Below are 18,419 nucleotides of genomic sequence, written 5' to 3' on the forward strand. Positions count from 1 at the left end.
GTACATATACTTGTCCCTCATTATCCGTGGGGTATTGGTTCTAGGACACTGAGAATACCAAAATCTGTATAATCAAGTCTCTTATATAAAACAGCATAGTACAGTATTTGCATATAAACTAAGGAACCCTCCCATGTACTATTTCCCCCCCACTTGGGTACTGGGGATCTAAACCATTGGTGCTTAACCACTGAGCCACATCCCCACCCCCACCCCTTTTTATTTTCCTGCCTCAGTCTCTCAGGGCTGGAATTACAGTCATGCCACCAGACCCAGCTTATTGTCTGGCGGGGGTGGGTTCTGCAGATTTAACCCAGAGGCATTTCACCACTGAGCTATATCCCCAGCCCTGATTTTAATTTTGAGACAAGGTCTTGCTAAGTTTCTTAGGGCCTTGCTATACTGCTGAGGCTGGCCTTGAACTTGCCATTCTCCTGACTCAGCCTCCTGGGTCATTGGAATTACAGGCGTGCATCACCATTCCTCGCCCTTTATATACTTTTGGTCATCGCCAGTTAACTTATAATGCAATGCAAATGCTAAGTAGTTGCTATTCTGCATTGTCTAGGAAGTAATTTTTAAAAAGTCTGTGCATGTTCAGAACAATTTAAGAAAATGTTTCCTGTGGTTGGTTGTATTCACAGATGTGAAACCTGCAGATACAAAGAGCTGATTGCATTTACTCTTTATTATATGAAAGGGAAAGAAATAATGATAAAGATACACTCATGCATTCAACATGTTCTTTCTTCCTTTCTTTCTTTTTTTTTGTGATGCTGGGGATGGAACCCAGAGCCTCTCACTTGCCAGGGAAGTGCTCTGCCACCGAGCCACACCCCCAGCCAGTTTCGTGTTTTTTTCCAATGACTGGTTTCACAGAAGAAACGTGAGGAATTGACATTTGATTAAGGAGCTGAAGCAAGTGATGTAGTGAATTTGGCAGATATTTGGGCAATTATAAGGGGATTAAAGTGCATGTGTACAGAAGGTTTCCGGAGCTTGTTAATAGCCATATAAAGGGCAAAGGATTAGCATGTACTTCCACTTTCTGTGTTTCAAATCACAAAATAAAATTACTGGCACCTCAGGGAATCTGGTCTGCCTACCTATAACTGTCATCAGCTCCTGCAAAGGCATAGCAGAGCACTTACCACTACTCCTCTTAAGTCGTTTATTGTTTCTAAATTTTGGTTTATGCAAGTAATCCCTGAAGACTCGTCAATTCCAGATGCTGTTTCTTTGACTATCTTCCTCTTTTTGAAATGCACCAACTTCACTCACCACAGAAAGTCTTTGCACAGGCTGCGTCCTCTGCGTGGGCAGCCAGCTTCTTTCTGCCTCAGGCCTGTTCTCCCGCCCTCTTGTAAGACACCTGCTGTGAAATTCACATTTACTCAGGAGGGCCTTGTTGTTCACCTGCACTTCCTGTCCACAGTTCCCCCAGCAGTCTAGCACTCACTGCTGATTTAGAGAGCGAATGAATCATTCTATTGCTTACAACTCTTTTTTGTACCAGGGATTGAACCCAGGAGCGCTTAATACCCAGCCCTCTTTATTTCTCATTTTGAGAGAGGGTCTCCCTAAGTTGCTGAAGTTGGCCTTAACTTGTGATCCTTCTGCTTCAGTCTCCCGAGTCGCTGGGATTGCTGGCATGGGTCACCACGCCGGGCTATCGGTTACAACTTTTAAGCCTCTGCAACTAACTATACGGTTTCACTCGCGGGGGTGGGATCGGCCAAATCCAGTTAGCCTTCCCGGAGACCCTTGCCTAGTGTCTGTCATCTACTTATTGCACCCTCGGGAACCAGAGGGTGCAGGCGGAAACAGCCTGGGCAGACCAGGTGAGGCCAGAGAACGAGGCTGGCGTTTCCTTTTCTTCGAAAGAGCTAATCCAGACAGAAGGAACCAGCTTCCCAAACCCCCTTGGAGACCACAGCCACTTGCTCCCACCTCCATCCGCGGGGGCGCGGCCTCTTTAAGGTTCCCGGAAACGGGCCAATAGTACCGGAAGTGACCCTCTTTATTTCCCCTCTTCACGTGGTGCGGGCGGGAAGTGACGAGCGGGGCCCGGGAGCTGCGGACGCGGAGGCCGACCGAGCCCGAGTCGCGGACGCCGCGGGGTCTCCGGGACAGGTGACCGGGGGGGAGGGGGCCGGGAGCGCGCCCGGAGGGGGCGGGGCCTGGAGCCCCACGTGAGGGGAGCGGGAGCACGCGCGGGCGGGGTGGCGAGCACTCGGCGGGGGCGGGGTCAGAGTACTCTGCGGGGGGCGGGGACTGGACACCCACATGGGGAGTCAGAGGGGCGCTGGCGGGGCGGGACGTTACCGTGTGGGCAGGGCCAGGGCCGGGGCGGGCCAGGCTACGGGCGGACCCCGAGCGAGGGTGGGCAGCTGGCGACGAACCCAAAGAGTAGTGCCGGGCTGGGGGGCGGAGCCAAGTGTTGCTCGGAGCGCTAGGGGGCGGGACCGGGACGCGGGCCGAAAATGCTGGGGGCGGGGCTAGGAAGTTTTCCCTTTTTCCCCAGTGGGTCCGGATCGTTGGCCGGGAAGTCAGGGGCGGACCCAGAGGTTGACGCCAAGGCCAGGGCGAGGTCGTAATGTGGAGGGCGCCCGGGAGCGGGGCGGAGAATGCTTGGGGTGGGAGTCAGAAAGTTTTGCCTGAGCCAGGGGCGCGGCCAGAGCACTGGCGGGGGAAGCCCGGAGCGGAGCCAGAACCTAGGTTGGGGAAGCCGGGGGCGGGGCCAGGCGTGACGCGCCTGGCGGGGGCGGGAATCAGGGGGCGGGGCCAGAAGGTTGACCCGGCAGGGCGGAAGGCGGAGCCAGAGCGTTGGCTGGGGAAACGGGGCAGGGCCGAAAAAATAACGCGAGAAGGCGGGGGCGGGTTCTTGCTGTCGCCTGTGGAGCCGGAGGGCGGGGCCAGGGAGTTGGCTGGGAAGTCGATGCTGGGCCAGATTAAGGACGCGAGGATGTGGGCCGGGCCAGAAGTCTGGCGGGAAAGGCGGAGCCCGAAAGTTTTGTCCCATCCTGGGGCAGAGCGAGAGGAACGTCAGGGCCTGCACCCGGGCGTTCCCAGCCAGGTGGAGGCTGGAACTTTTCCCTGCAAAGCCGCGGGTGGGCGTGGGAACTTCTTCCTGTCCGGAGCGAGCGTTCACTGGGGAGGTCAAGCCCAATCCGGGAAGTCTGCCCAGTGGGCGCCTGGGCCAGTTTTCAGAATACCTTTAGGTTAGATGTAAGACGACCATAGGTTTTTCAGGATGCGGGGGTCGGGCTAGGACTTTCCACAGGAGTTATGGGGTTATGTTCTCTTGAGAGTTGAAGTTGGAACTGCGTAGGGCTAGAGCATGTTTCTGAAGCTTACCTGGCGAAGTTAGAGCGTTCACCAAAATGTGAGTGGCACCAGAATGGGCACAGGGAAGTGGGTGTAGAAATTTCTTGTGCAGGTTGGAGAAGGGATGTAGCTAAAGCTCTCGAGTTTTGTCTGGGCCAAAACTCCCACTATAGGTTGTGGAAGCTGGGCTGGAATCTTCAGTTTGGAAGGAAACAACAGGACTGAGCCAGAACTTCCTAAGGTGGGTCTGATTAAAAAATTTACATGGAAAATCCGTGGGTCCAAAACCGAAGGAGCATGGTTTTTATTTTTCCAGGCGAGGGGTGCAGCTAGCACTTGAACTAATGGAAGTGAAGTCTGGAATTCTTTTGGGGTGTGGGTATTTCTTTGTGTTCATGCTGTTGGGGAGCCCCCAATATGGGAAAGAATGAAGTAGATTGGGGGTGCCTTTCGTCTTAGTCATGCTGTTTCCTCTGTGCTCAGGAACCCTACTGCTGCTTCCAGATTCTGTGGTGGTTGCTGGGACCCTGACCACAGCTGGTGAAATGGTGAGACTAGAAGTGGGTACTCTAGATTATGAGCTCTGGGAAAGGGGCTAGGGAGGATGGGTTCCAGGGGCAGACTCTCAGATCTTGGACTGAATTTTCAGGCACTGGGGTACATAGAGGGTTTCCTTTCCACCCCTCAACTGCCTCCCTGTCTCAGGCAGCCACACTGGATTTGAAATCAAAGGAGGAGAAGGATGCTGAGCTGGACAAGAGGATCGAGGCTCTTCGGAGGAAGAATGAGGCCCTCATCCGGCGCTACCAGGTGCCCTAGCCCTGCCCTGGGAGACCCCATCCCCTCTCCTCCCCGCAGTGAGTTTTTCTCACCTCTCCCTTCCTTAAAACTTTTTCATGGCTCCCCATCACTCTCAGGATGAAAGCCAAAGCCTTAGCCAAGCATTCCTTCCCTCATTGCTGTCATTCATTCATTCATTTGCAAATGCTCACTGAGGCCTTCACAGTTCCAAGCTTTATGTTGAGTGGTGTTGGCGATTATAGCCTGTACACTGAGACAGTGTCAGGTCTGTCCTTTCAGGGCCTACAGTTCAGTCAGGGAGAAAGCCCTGTCCTCAGTTGGTGAGAATCCAGGCTGGGCAAGATGAGGAGGGAACTTAGTTTCATGGGAGTCTAGGGGATGCTCCCGATTCAGCCTGGGGGACATTAGGGAGGGCTTCCCTAAGGGTGATTAGACATTAGCCAGTTTAAAAGGAGAAGGGCTTGTGTTTCAGGCACAGGGAACAGTTTGGGCAAATATTTTTACTTGAGAGAGCTTGGAACTTAAATTTGGAGAATCAGTTGAGGCAGTATTGACCTAGAGAGGTCTAGAGGGGCCAGGTCATGTAGAGCCCTAAATACCACCAAGGTGAGAATTTGGATTTTCTCCTAAGGGCACTGGGGAGCCATAGAAGGCCTTGAGCAGGAGTGGGACCTTAACTTTTTAGACTTCTCTGGCTGCTGTGTGTTAGTGGACGGGAAGAGGTGAAACTGAAGCCAGAGATCAAGGAGAAAGCGGGGACGGAGGCCCTAGTGGTAGAGGAGGTGCCTAGCTCAGGACTGGGCTGTTGAGGGTCTCAGTAACTGAGGACAGTAGGGGGTGGGTGGGAGAAAGAGGAAGGATCCAGAACAAGGCCCAAGTGTAGGCCGTGGGACTTTCCTTGAGGTGGGGCCTGGGAGGAGCAGCGGACTTCATTTAATCATTCTTCATGTGTTCATTTGTTAAAAAGACCCGGTTTTGTCATGTGTCAGCAGTGATCTAGACTCAGGATATGCATCTGTGAATAGACAGACAGACATCCCTGTTCTCTAGTGAAGAAGGGATAAGAAGAGGAAGAGTGGCGGGGGAGCTGATTTCTGCAGGGGTTAGGGGCTGCCTTTCTGAGAGGGGACTTTTGAGTTGCGACTGAGGAGTTGCTGGAATGAGGGATCTTTGGGAAAGTTCCTGGCGGGGGGGCAGCTGGTGCAAAAGACCGTGAGGCAGTTCTGAGCCTGGTATATTCTAGAAACAAAATGTTAGGGCAAAGAGTGAAGGAGAGAGATAAGGCCAGGGAGCGTGGGAGGGTAGACACTGGGGCCTGTAGACTGAGGAAGCCTCTGTCCACTGCTCAGAGGTGGGCATCATGGGAGGTTCTAGCAGGGGAACATGACGGGTCTGAGAGATGACCAGCTTTCTTGGCTCGAGTTTTGGAGGGAGGGGCTGGGACTAGATGTAGGAGGAACTAAAGAGGCTATGGGAGTCCAGCCAGCAGACAGGGCCTCTGACACTCTTCTGCCCTGGATGTTTGTGCCCAGGAGATTGAGGAGGACCGCAAAAAAGCCGAACTCGAGGGTGTAGCAGTAACAGCCCCACGGAAGGGCCGCTCAGTGGAGAAGGAGAATGTGGCGGTTGAGGTGGTGAGCTTGTCACCAGTGTGGGCGGACTCCTGAGGATGGCCGGGAGAGAGGGTTGGGGACTGGGACCCAGGAGCCCCCCAGCTGCTCCAGACCTGTGGGTGGCTTTACTCCTGTTGCCGTCTCTGCGCCTGGTGTGTCCCAGTCTCCCTGCCCAGTGACTGTACTTTTCTTCTCCTTTTCCAGGAGAAGAGCATGGGTCCCTCACGGAGAGCTATTGGGACCCCTCGGCCCCCAGGGGTCAGCAGGGGTGGGCGGCCACCCCCACAGCAGGGAGGCCGGGCAGGCATGGGCCGGGCATCCCGCAACTGGGAGGACAGTCCTGGGGAGCTGCCTCGAGGAGGAACTGGGGGCCGTGGCCGAAGGGGCCGGGGCCGGGGGTCTCCTCATCTCTTAGGAGCTGGAGACACCTCCACCTCCGACCGCAAATCCAAGGTATGAGCCAGGTGGGGCGGGAAGCTTTCACTGTCCTTGTCTTGTTTTTTGTTATCTTGTTTCTTTCCGGTTCTTCGCTCAGGGCTGTTTGCTGTTCTCCATTTTCCACCTCTCAGCCCTGCCACCTGGGTGCTCTGCAGTGCCCTCGTCCCTCCGTTCTTTCTGTCTCCTTGCTCTGAGCATGCTTGTTTTCTCTCCCCATTTCTTTTTCGTTGTTCTGGCACTGTCTGGTGGCTGCTCTTCTCTGGTGGCTAATGTGTCCAGGCTGTGTCGTGTTTTCTGTGTCTGTTCCGGTGGCGGGATGTGTGCAGGGGGAGGTGTGATCTTCTCTAACTGCTCTGCTTCCCTGGGACACAAGTGGGCTGGTGGGAGTTGTCTAGCTTAGTGGCTCACAGCTCGCCTGGACTTGGTACAGCCTGGTTCTATTAGTTACTTGTCCTTGGGCAGCTCACTTCCTTCTGTGAGCGTCTGGTTCTCTCTCATAGGAATGATGTTTAGATTTAAAGGTTATTAGTAGTTGCTGGGTGCAGTGGTACATGCCTGTAATCCCAGCAGCTTGGAGGCTGAGGCAGGAGGATCATTTCAAAGTCAGCCTGAGTAACTTAGTGAGCTGTTCTAGCACTTTTTATCACATCCTGTAATACTTACCTTCTTGGCCACATGGAGCTGCAAAGTAGACTGGGAAAAGAAAAGGTCATTTCCAGCTGTTTGCCTTTGTGCTTATCTAAAATTTTGTTACTGTGGAAGAAGAACTGGGGGGGGGGGGTCACCAGTTACTGCTGTCATGACCATGATTATTACTTTGGCAACTCGGGGGTGCAGGGATCCCCATGGCCCTGACACTGAGCTGCCAGCTTCAGTGATTTGCTGGACAGGCTTACAAGGCTCAGTAGATAATTGGACTCACAGCTCAGATTTATTGCTGTTTTGAAAGGACACAAAAGCAAGGGGAGGAGGTGCATGGACGAGGTCTGGAGGCAGCCACATTCCCTGTGAAGTCAGGGTGCATTGAACTGTGATAGTGTGTGTCTACCAGGGATGCTCAGGAGATGCTTGGTACCCTGGTCTTTGGGAGACTGGGGCCCCCTGCACATTGTATCTCCCAGAATTCCAGACTCGTGGGAGGGTGGGCCAGGGCGTGCAGCATTTCCCGTGGTATTGGCCGAATCTGGACCCAGCGAGCTGCCCTCATTGTTTAACGCTGATAGTGATTCCCAGATGCCAACCAGGTGCTCCTGCCCTCTGCCTGTGCCCGGAGAGTGGCCAGGGTGCTGTGCCATACTTTTCTGCACAGCTGAAGCAGTTATTCTAGATGCTGGTGTCTTGTCTTTGTACCCCAGGAGTGGGAGGAGCGGCGGAGACAGAACATTGAGAAGATGAATGAGGAGATGGAGAAGATCGCGGAATACGAGCGCAATCAGCGGGTCAGTACCACAGGCTCCCAGGCGGGCAGAGCCCCCGAGCCCGGGAGCCAGCCAACCCTGCCTCTGCTCCTAGGAAGGGGTGCTGGAGCCCAACCCGGTGCGGAACTTTCTGGATGACCCCCGGCGACGCAGTGGGCCCCTGGAGGAGCCAGAGCGGGACCGCCGGGAGGGCAGCCGTCGGCATGGGCGCAACTGGGGCGGCCCTGACTTTGAGCGGGTGCGCTGTGGCTTAGAGCACGAGCGGCAGGTGGGTGCAGGTAGCCAGGCCCCTGCAGTGCTGTCTCTGGACTGAGTACAGTGTACACCATGACTCTGCAGGGATCAGTGCATTTTGAAGGATTTGTGTCATGCTTTATTTATTTATTTATTTATTTTTAATTTTTGTTTTTTGGTACTGGGGATTGAACCTAGGGGCACTTAACCACTGAGCCACATTCCCAGCCCTATTTTGTATTTTATTTAGAGACAGGGTCTTGCTCAGTTTCTTGGCTGGCTTTGAACTTGAGATCCTCCTGCCCCAGCCTCCCAAGGTGCTGGGATTACAGGTGTGTGCCACCGTACCCGGCTTTTTTTTTTTTTTAATACTGAGAATTGAACCCAGGGCACTTTACCACTGAGCCACATTCCCAGCTCTTTGTGTGTTTTTATTTATTTACTCATTTATTTATTTATTTATGTACATACTGGGGATCAAACCCAGGGCCTTGTGCTTGCAAGGCAAGCACCCTACCAGCTGAGCTATCTTCTCAGCTCCGTGTTTTAAATTTTGAAACAGGGTCTTACTAAGTTGCTTAGGGCCTTACTAATTTGGAACTTGTGACCCTCCTGCCTCGGCCTCCCCAGCTCTTGGGATTATAGGCCTGCACTATTGTACCCGGCATGTCTTACTTCTTGTTAGGGCAAGTCTCCTCTTATTATTTTTTTTTATTATTATTAATATTTTTTAGTTGTAGATGGCCATATCTTTATTTTATTTACTTATTATTATTTTTTTATGTGGTGCTGAGCATCAAACCCAGTGCCTCACACATGCTAGGCAAGTGCACTAACACTGAACTATTACCCCAACCCCTTTTTTTAATAAATTTTTTTTTTTAGTTGTCAATGGACTTTTGTTTTTTATTTAATTATATGTGGTGCTGAGAATTGAGCCCAGTGCCTCACACCTGCTAGGCAAGCACTCTGCCACCGAGCCACAACCCAGCCCATGCTTCCCTTAGGCTTGATGATGTGGTCATTTATAAGGCTCTGTTGATGTGGCAGGTGCTCAGTGAAGGGTGGGGATATGACCAGAGAGTCAGTTTCTTGTACTTGACGTTCACCTCTGCATTATTGGTGGTTCTGCCAGTCCCGCACTGCTCAGGTTATTGAGCTAGGTTATATAGTTTCATGTGTGTTTTGGGATTTCCTCTTATTACTAACAGTGTTGTTTACGGGGCCTACTGGGTGGAAACACCGTTCTATTTTACTTTTATTTATTTTCATGATGCTGGGGATGGAATCTAGTGCCTCACACAGGCCAGGCAAGTGTACCCCTGAGCCCATCTCCCAGCCCCCAGGCACCATTTTAAGTGCTGGGGTGAGTTCTGAGGCTAGACGCAGGCCCTGGTGGGTTTCCAACAGGAAGCAGCCAGGGGACAAGCTAAACAGGCCAGGCAGTGTCGAAGAGCCCAGCAAGATCACAGTAGGGGATGCTGTTTAAAGAGGAGATGGGGAGAGCCTATTTGAGGCCACCTGAACTCGCCTGTTGTTGTGCTGCCTCTTTGTCACCTTGAACCTGTGGTCCCACCTCTGAGTTTAGTGGGGAGGGGGAAAGGTGAGGAGTAGGCGCTGACTGCCTGTGGCCACAGCAGGGCCGCCGGGCTGGCCCAGGCTGTGCTGGCGATATGACACTGTCCATGACGGGCCGGGAGCGGTCAGAGTACCTGCGCTGGAAACAAGAGAGGGAGAAGATTGACCAGGAGCGACTGCAGCGACACCGCAAGCCCACGGGCCAGTGGCGGCGGGAGTGGGATGCTGAGAAGACCGACGGCATGTGAGTCTCCGCCCTGGCTGCCTGTCCTGGGCTGCTGTCCCACCTCGACCCTGACCTCTCCCTCCTTTGCTTCTGTTTTCTTGCCCTGGGTGTTAGTGTGAATGTATAGTTGTCAAATCTCCGTGGGATATGACAGCCTTCCTTTTTCTCGTGTTTGTGGACCATCAGGCGTAGCTGATGCAGGCTGGATGATAGCCTGTGGGTGACCTGGGGCTCAGCTCCTGATCAGGTATAGCTCAGGGGTGCTGAAACAAACTCCTCTTTTTCTTTAAGTGAAAACCAACAATAAAGGTGGCCAGGTGTGGTGGCACACACCTGTAATTTCAGTTATTCAGAAAGCTGAGGCAGGAGGAGACTGAGTCAGAGACCAACCTGTGCAACTTAATGAGACCCTGTCTCAAAACAAAAAATAAAAAGGGCGGGGAGTGTAGCTTAGTGATAGAATGCTAGTCTAGTACACGTGAGGCCTAGGTTCCATCCGCAGAACCACATGCACACACAAGAGACACAGATAAATGGAACTTCTGATATAGTCCATAAAGTAAAGGTGGGATGTGGGATAAAACCTGAAATTGCTGATCTTTAAAGAGTGCCATTTGTCAGTTCTTCAAGAACTTTCTGCTTGGTTCTAGAAGGACGTTAGTCTTCATTACGGTGACATAATGATGCTCTTCCTGTAAGACTGAACACACCCCATGTGTGTTTGTTCTGGGGTGCGGGCAGAGGGCAGCAGCTGCCTAGAGAGACAAATGTCCTGGCATTGGCAGTCAGACCAACAGATGAGCAGAGACACATCCTCTTTTTGTTGGCAGGCAAGAAAGCAAGCTCTGCCCCTCCAGTGGGTGTTCAGTAGTGACTACATTGCTTATGGTGTGGATGTAAATTTTTTTTTTTTATGGTTCTGGGGCCTGGAGAATGTTAGGCAAGCACTTTAAACTGAACTGCATCCCTGACCATACAGACGTAAATTCTGCCAAAGGGATGGGCTCGTGCAGCTTCCCTCTGTCTGTTCCACTGACTGTCCCCCAGTAGCGCGAATCCCTGCATCAGGTCTGACTCTCTCCTCTTCCAGGCTCAAGAAACATCCAGCTTAGGGCTGGGGTTGTGGCTCAGTGGTAGAGCACTTGCCTCGTACCTGTGAGGCACTGGGTTCGATCCTCAGCACCACATGAAAATAAATAAAATAAAGATATTATGTCTATGTGCAACTAAAAAAAGAAAAATATATATATATAGATAGATAGATAGATAAAAGAAACATCCAGCTTAAAGCATTGTCATTGTCATTGTCATGAGGACCAACTTCCAAAGCCAGGCAGAAGGTTCTGGAAAAGCCCTTGAATGGCAGTCTGATTATCTGTCCTTTTCTGCATTGGAAGTTTTCATTCACCTATAATTTTTTTTTTTGGTGACTCTGGTTAAAGAAAAAGAGGACTTTTGTCTGTTTTCTTAGTGGTTGGGAACATTATTAATTTTGTTGGATCATAAGCCAAGCTTTTGCAAGTGTGAGAATTATTTGCACAGGTATTCTAGTGTATTTTTGTAAGGAATAGGTAATTGGGCTTTTAGGGGAGACATTTTCAGAGATAAAAAATAATTGTGTTTATGTCCGCAAAGCAGTCTGCAACAAGTGCAACATGCGTGCATTGATTTCATCACGTGCTTACAAAGTCCTCCTGTGGGTCATGGAAGGTTCTAGGTGACAGGGATACAGCAGTGAACAAAATGTTTCTGCCGCTAGACTTGGAGTCCTGTGGGCAAGATGGGCAGTGGACAAACCTAATTTCAGGTCATGAAGAATAATAAAGTGCAGGGAGGAGACCGTGATTTGGAGTTGTTATTGTAGATTTAGGTAACATAATGATACGTACTATAGGTGGGCTCCAGGAAAATCTTGAGTCAAGACCTGAAGGAGGCCAGAGAGTGAGCAGTAGGTATAGAGGCCTGAGGCAGGGCCAGGTGTGAAAGGAGAACTGCTTCGTTGGCCAGGGAGAGAGTGACAGGAAGTGGGGTCAGGCAGGGGAGCTGGGGATCATGTATTTTGCAAGGGTCTGTTGAGACCTGTTCATATTTTTATTTTGGGGCCAAAGTCTGATTTTTTTTCCTTTCTGTAGTTATCAACAGGATGTCAAATTGCCTCATGCACCTCCTGATCCTGTCCTCTTGCTGGTGGCCCTTTCTGTTGCCCCTCTGTCCTCTGCCCTGTTTTCTGACCCTGGCCACCAGCACTCCCTCTGTTCTCCTGCTTCTTGCTTCTTCGTTCCTGCTCACCCCTGCTCTCTTTCCCAGGTTCAAGGATGGCCCAACCCCTGCTCACGAACTGTCCCACCGCTATGGTATGTGGTCTTAGACGGACTGAGGAGACGGCTGGCCCGAGTGTTGGGTGGGACGTGGTTTGCCAAGTCTCCCCCTTCCCTGACTTCTCGGGTTCTGGTTCTGATGCAGATGAACAGGCCTGGGCCCGGCCTCCCAAACCCCCCCACTTTTGGGGAGTTTCTGTCACAGCGTAAAGCTGAGGTCAGCAGCCGCAGAAGGAGAAAGAGCAGCCGGCCCCAGGCCAAGGCAGTGCCCCGGGCCTACAGGTGAGGACACCCCTTCCCCAGCGTGTTCACATCTCTGGTGGGACCGCGGTTCCTTCTTTCCTCTGACTTGGGTGGGGCTGTCTGTCTTGACCTCATCTATCTCTGAGGTGCCTGGTTTGAGGACTTGGGGTCTGGATCTTAGCTTCACCATCCATCCATCCCCTCTTCCCCTTGCATCCATCTCTGCTGCCACCTGCCCCCCTTCATCTCTTCTGTTCCATGATGGTTGGGGACCCACAGCTACCATTCCATTTTCACTGCTTTCTGGACAGTTCTGCTCTGGGGAGGAGTGGGAGGTTAGAAGCCCCTTCTTATGTCCACCCGAGGCCTCACCCCTTTCCTTCTAGTGACCATGATGACCGCTGGGAGACAAAAGAGGCAGTGTCCCCAGCCCCTGAGGCCCCACAGCCCACATCTCGGGAGGAGACACCCATGCAGGTAAGGCAGGGCAGGAGGTGTGGGGGCTGGGGGCTGCATCCTTTCCCTGACCTGCCATGTTCCCTACAGCCTCCAGAGCCACCTGCTCCTGCTCACCGGCCTCCTGAGGATGAGGGGGAGGAGGAGGAGGAGGATGAAGAATGGGAGGATGTGAGTGAGGATGTGACTGAGGACGAGGAGGAGGAGGACGAGGAGGAGGAGATTGAGGAGGACGAGGGTACTGAGGAGCAGGAGGAAGATCCAGCCCCTGACAGCCAACCCCAAGAGGCCGAGCCCTCTGGGAGTGCCGCCAGGGAGCAGGTGGACACAGCGCCTTCCAGGGCTGAGGACCCACTTCCCCAGGCCCCTGCCACGCCTTCCAGCCCCTTCTCGCCACCTGGTGGCCACCAGCCTGTGTCAGATTGGGGTGAGGAAATGGAGCAGAATTCTCCAGGGACCACCTACCCGGTTGGTGCCCCCTCTCCGGGTGAGGTCTGGCCTTTTGGGAATGCATGAAGCTGGCTACCTGTGTGTGTGCTCAGGGGTGTGTCAGCCCTGGGATCCGTGTGCCCCCACAGTGCTGGCTGCTGGGGAGGGCAGTCTGAGTCCCTTCTGTGCTGTTATACCCCTGTCTCTAGAGTGCCCACCCCCAGAGCTTGTCCCTGGTCAGAGCCCCCTCCTCAATAAAGAATTCACATCCTCAAATGACATTCCCCTAAGTGTGTCCTTGAGGCCCCTCTAACTCCCCTTGGGCCTCTTCTCTCTGATGGGGACATGTTTGGAGGGGAGGGGGCTTGACTGGGCCTCCCCTTCCCCAGGAGGTGACCAGCCAGCCCCTGCCTCCCTGGAGAGTGGGCACAGCCTCCCAGGAGCCCAGAAAGCTGAAGAGGAGGGGTCTGAGGCACCACCAGGTGGGGATGTGCATGGAGCAAGGGAAGGGGGAGGGGCCAGGCCACCTCTCTTCCTGGCTGTTAGGCTGGGGTGGAGCTGTGCCTAGCAGTGGGACCTGGGTGTGAGGTCAAAATGCCCAGTGGCTATGGTGGGCCTGAACCCTGGGTAAGGCTAAGGGGTGGACTTCAGGGCCGGGTGTAAGAACTGCATGGAAGGTGTGGAGGAGGGGCAGTCAGGAGGGGTTTCATTTGTAAGAATTTAAGAGTAGAGGTCAATCCCAGGAAATAGGAAAGCAGTGGGAAAGTAATGGGGTGGGTTTGTTCTCTAGGGGAAACTAAGGCCCTGAATGTCAAAATAAGAGATGAGGGGCTGGGAGCGTAGCTCAGTGGTTCTGGGCTTGTTTCACTTGCAGAAAGTAAAAACGAGTGTGGGCAGAGTATAGGATTTAGCTGTGGGTGGGATTGTGGAGTTTGGGGGTGCAACCCAGTGGTGGAGATTAGAAATGTGAACCCAATTCGATTTTGGCTCCTGCGGAACGGGAGCAAGAGGCTGAATCCCTTTTCTCCATCATTTGGTAGGAGCCATTTTGAACCGGTGATAGCGGCCCCTTGCCTATGGAGTTGGATTAGGATTTGGGCCACAGCCAAGGAGGGACTGGTTAGAATGTCCGATGGCGGGGGTGGAAGGGGAGGGCTGGTCCCCTAGGGCTTGCCTGATGGAGATGGTTAGGGATAGGGCTGGGGCTGTCTTTGGTCACGTGTTGTCTGGATCACCATGATCTCATATACTAGCATTTCCCTCATTGTAGACAGGGTTATGTTGAAGGTATATGCTGCTTCGTGGGTGCACTGAAGATTTACGACTTCCCTGGCCCCATAAACCGCTTAGTGCTCGGCGGGGTGCAGCCAGGCTGGATTGGGATGAGGGGCAGGGCCAGATGGGAGAGGGTGGCCCGGAACTGGGGGAGGCAGGGAGTCTTGTTTCCCTCTGCTGACAGCCCCTTCTCTCCCCAGAGGTGGGCCCCGAAGGCCAGGAGACGGCGGAGATCACCGACTTCCAGAGGGTGCGTTTCTGCAAGGTGGTAGCGGCCGCTCCGCCCCCAGGGGCCGCCCGCTGACCGCATCCGCTGGACCCGGGCATCGGTCCTCTGCACTAACCTCCCACCGCCTCGCTCCTCTGCTTCCGCCACACTCCTGCCAGGAGAGGGTTAAATGTAAGGGGAGGGGAGGAGCGAGGGTCACTGTATGGGGCGGGGCCAGGGCAGTAAATTGGTGAGGATTCTGTCCAGGCCCTATCAATGGGGGACGTCCTGGGATGGCCGAGATGCCTCCGAATTAGCGCCCTAAGGAGGCAGTGCGGGGTAGGTGCCAGTCTCCTGGCCGAATTTCCCGTCTCCAGGCGCCAACATCTGGGGCATGGCAAATCGCCGGTGACTCCTCCGCAGGACTTGAATTAATCGGGCACCGGCCCGCCTCTTTATTAAACGCAGTGCTTCCGCTAACCTTTGAACTGTATTTCTGGCCGGGACGGCTGGGTTGCTGTGCTTGGCGGGCTTTTCTCTGGCGGAAGAGGCGGGATAAAGGGATCTTCCTTTTTTCACCCCCCTGATTCGTCTTCCCTCCCCCCCTCCCGCAGGCCTCCCTGAATTCCTGAAGATGCTGCTGGGAGGGGACTGAAGCTTCCCCGCCTTGATGGGGAGGGGGCGGCAGGAGGGGTTTTATCTGGATCACCAGCCTGTGTTCCCTTTCCTCGGAGCCCACCCGACCCCACGGCTGTAGGGCGAGAGAGGAATTGAGGGTGGTGGCGGAGTTGCTGGGGGAAAGGGAGTGATCAGCGTGAGGGTGAAGTTGGAACCTCGGGGCATGAGGTTAGAATCTCAGAACACCTGAAAGAGCAGTAGGTGGCAGGTGTTTTAAGGGGACCTGTTGGGGTGACTGGGCGGGGCCCGAATCTGGGAGGAGTTAGAGTGGGTGGGGCTAGCGCCTGGGCGGGGCTATGCCTGAGCTAGCGGGTCCAGATCGGGAGGGGGCGTGGTTGGGGCGAAGAGTGCAGTGTTGGAAGCCGACTAGCGAGGCTGGAGGGCAGGTGGGCCGGGCTCGAATGTTGGGAGAGACCGGTTCGTAGCCAGGGGAGTGGGACCTGAGAGCAGAGGCGCGGAGGGGCAGGACTAGAGTACGAGGGGAGGCTTCAGCCTGGAAGGCGGGCGGGGGGCGCGTAGGAGTCTGAAGCCTCCGGGGAGAGGGGGACGGTGGAGCTACGGTCTCGGGGAGCGGCGGGCTTAGGACGGGCTAGTTTGACGGCGGCTGGCGGGAGGCAGAGGCGGCGGCGCGCCTGGGGGCGGTAGAGGCCCGCCCACGCGGGGGCGGGCGGTGGAGGACGCGGGGCGGTGCGGGGGCGGGGCCTTGCGGGCCGCGGCGCTGGGCGGGTGGGCCGCGGCGATGCGGGGCACGAGCTGCGTGGGCGGCGGCGGCGGCGAGAGCCCGGGCGGCGCGGGGCTGAGCGAGGGCCCGCGGGGCCGCTGGCTGCGCCTGGCCCCCGTCTGCGCCTACTTTCTCTGCGTCTCGTTGGCCGCGGTGCTGCTCGCCGTGTACTACGGCCTCATCTGGGTCCCCACGCGGCCCCCCCGCGGGCCCCGCCGGCCCGCCGCCCAGCGCGCCGTCCCCTCCCTGTGCCTCTCGCCCCGGCGCGCCGCCTGTCCCGGTGCCCGCCGCCGCCTCGGTGTCCTGCCTCCTGGGCGCCCCGGGCGGGCCGCGACCCCAGCACGAACTGCCGCGGAGCCGCCGCCGCCGCCACAACGACCACAACCGCCGCCTGACTCTGGAAGAGACGCCCGAGGCCACCGGGGGCCGAGGGCCCGGGTAACCGACCCTTCCACCCGACCCGATCGTCGGCCCTCGAGAGCCCGGTGCTCCCCGCCGAGCATGCATGCCGTCCCCGGATGTCCCGGGCTCAGTGACATCGCCAAGCCTTCGGAGCCGTCATCCTGAAGAATGGGGGCAGCGGGCGCTGACTCGGGGCCTCGCCCTGGGCGGCTCTTACGCGGTCAGGCCTGCCCACCATCTGGCAGACTCCCTCCGACCTCTGCCTCTTGATCCTGCCCCCATGGGATTCTGAGCACGGCGCCCACCGCCCACCCCGCTACTCTCCCCGAATCTTCGCACCCGACTGCAATAAACTCCAGCCCTAGCTGCCTCGTGCTGTGTCTGTGGTGTTTGCAGAGAAGCCTCCTTTTCCAAGTCTGAGGAGAAACTCTCCGGGGTTTGGCCTTTGTCTTTTGCCATGGGTGGATTTTGTGGGCTTTCCTGCTTCTCCAGGGGACCCTTTTTCTTTTTTCATCACCTTTATGTAATTTTTAGGTTAGGGTGGGGAGAAGAGGCCGATCAGTACCGGGTCACTGAAGGTCAGACAGCATAAAGGACTTACCAGTTTTTGATGTGCTTGAAACAGAGAACAAGTGCCTTTTTGAAGAAAAAAATTTTAAAAAGAGGGTGCTGCTCCTACAGCACGGGAGACAAGCTCTGGGGTTCTGAGAAATGCTGTTGTTTTAATCACAACGTTAGGAAGAGAGATTAAATCACCCTGAGGAGGATGCAGCTAGGATGGAATGATGCTTGCCTTCTTCCTGGTTTTAGAGATGAGGGTGGACGGGTGACTGTGGGAATTGTTTGCCTCTCTGGAAGCCATGAAGCAAATTATCAAAGTGCTGTGCTGCTTCTAAAGGTGAGTACAGCCTCTGACCTGGAATGCTGCTGGTAAGCCATGGCTAAGAAACAGATGGAGCTTCTGGCGAAGGAGTCTGAGATTGTTGAGTACATTATCCCTTTCAGAGAATTGAGACCTGGCCCTGCGCAGGGCCTGGGATCCTGCATTCAGGAAGTGGTTTTTCTGTCTAGTCCCCACCCCCCACCACCACAACTGGAGACTATCCCAGGAGAGTGAGGCTGAGCCTCTTCTTGCAGATGGCCAGTCCCTGGATGTGGAGGAGGAGTGTCAGTTACTCTGCTTGCTCCAGCATTCCCCAGAGGGTGTCAGGGTCAGAAGTGGAATGCAGGAAGCCAGCACTCTACAGCCAGCCTAGATGGTGACTAGAGGCACGAACTTGGGGCTGAGTTACCCAGATTCAAATCCCAGGTCTTCCTCTCATCGTCTATGCAACTTTGGGCAGGTTACTTGACCTCTCTGTTCCCGTAAAATGAAGAGGACAGCATTTAACCAGCTCCTGTGAGAATTCAATAAGCAAGTGACCTAAAACCTTCACAGCAAAGCCACGTGTTCTCTCTCTCCACCTCCTCCGTCCCTCAGGGCTATAAGAACCACAGCTTGGATCCCATGGGCTATCAAGTTAGTCTGAGGCCCTGGACACCAGCAAGTAGTGAGTTCAGGGGAGGGACCGCTCTTTCTAGTTTCTAACTCTCCCGGCCCCGGTAATTGCCGGTCTCCTCTACATCTCTACCGTCTCCTCACCTGCTTTCTGTGTGTCCGCACGGTCTCTGTCTCTTCCACCCTCAGCTCCTCTCTGTTGCTGCCCCGCCCCCTGCTCTCAGCCTCCAAAACCTCCTCTGGCTCCTTCCCTTTTGTTTTCTCTTCCGTCCTCTACTGCTTCTCAATCTCTTTCAGTCCCTCGATCCCTCAATCGTTTTCATTTTGCAAAAGAAAAAAAACAAATTAACATCTATGGTGTGTAAGGACTTACTTTAAATGCTGGGAGCATAGCACTGAACTAGCAAAACTTGCTACTGTCATTAGAACTGGCATATTAAGGGGAAAGCCGACAGTATTATCAATAACTTCCATATGTGTCATGTCAGGTAGCCATAAGCACGGAGGAGAAAAATGAAGCAGGGTGAAGGTGACTGGGGAGATGGGAGAACTGGTT

At 54.5% G+C, this 18,419-nt stretch overlaps 2 protein-coding genes across 2 annotated transcripts; both read left to right on the top strand.

Annotated features, from left to right (window-relative positions):
• The first annotated feature begins 2,007 nt into the window (after positions 1-2,007).
• CCDC9 (coiled-coil domain containing 9) lies at positions 2,008-15,076 on the top strand. The gene is given in 16 exon segments (XM_079118054.1): positions 2,008-2,133; positions 3,501-3,568; positions 3,811-3,875; positions 4,033-4,137; positions 5,661-5,759; positions 5,946-6,194; positions 7,535-7,618; positions 7,692-7,865; positions 9,472-9,653; positions 11,943-11,989; positions 12,099-12,127; positions 12,129-12,235; positions 12,583-12,673; positions 12,743-13,079; positions 13,471-13,563; positions 14,557-15,076. Coding segments are annotated over 14 exon segments (1,704 nt in total). The 5' UTR covers positions 2,008-2,133; positions 3,501-3,568; positions 3,811-3,872; the 3' UTR covers positions 14,661-15,076.
• Positions 15,077-15,205: 129 nt separating this feature from the next.
• INAFM1 (InaF motif containing 1) lies at positions 15,206-18,195 on the top strand. The gene is given in 4 exon segments (XM_079118055.1): positions 15,206-16,161; positions 16,163-16,390; positions 16,392-16,422; positions 16,425-18,195. Coding segments are annotated over 4 exon segments (672 nt in total). The 5' UTR covers positions 15,206-15,981; the 3' UTR covers positions 16,658-18,195.
• Positions 18,196-18,419: the final 224 nt, after the last annotated feature.

Source organism: Sciurus vulgaris, assembly GCF_902686455.1.
Source record: "Sciurus vulgaris genome assembly, chromosome: 17".
Classification (NCBI taxonomy): domain Eukaryota; kingdom Metazoa; phylum Chordata; class Mammalia; order Rodentia; family Sciuridae; genus Sciurus; species Sciurus vulgaris.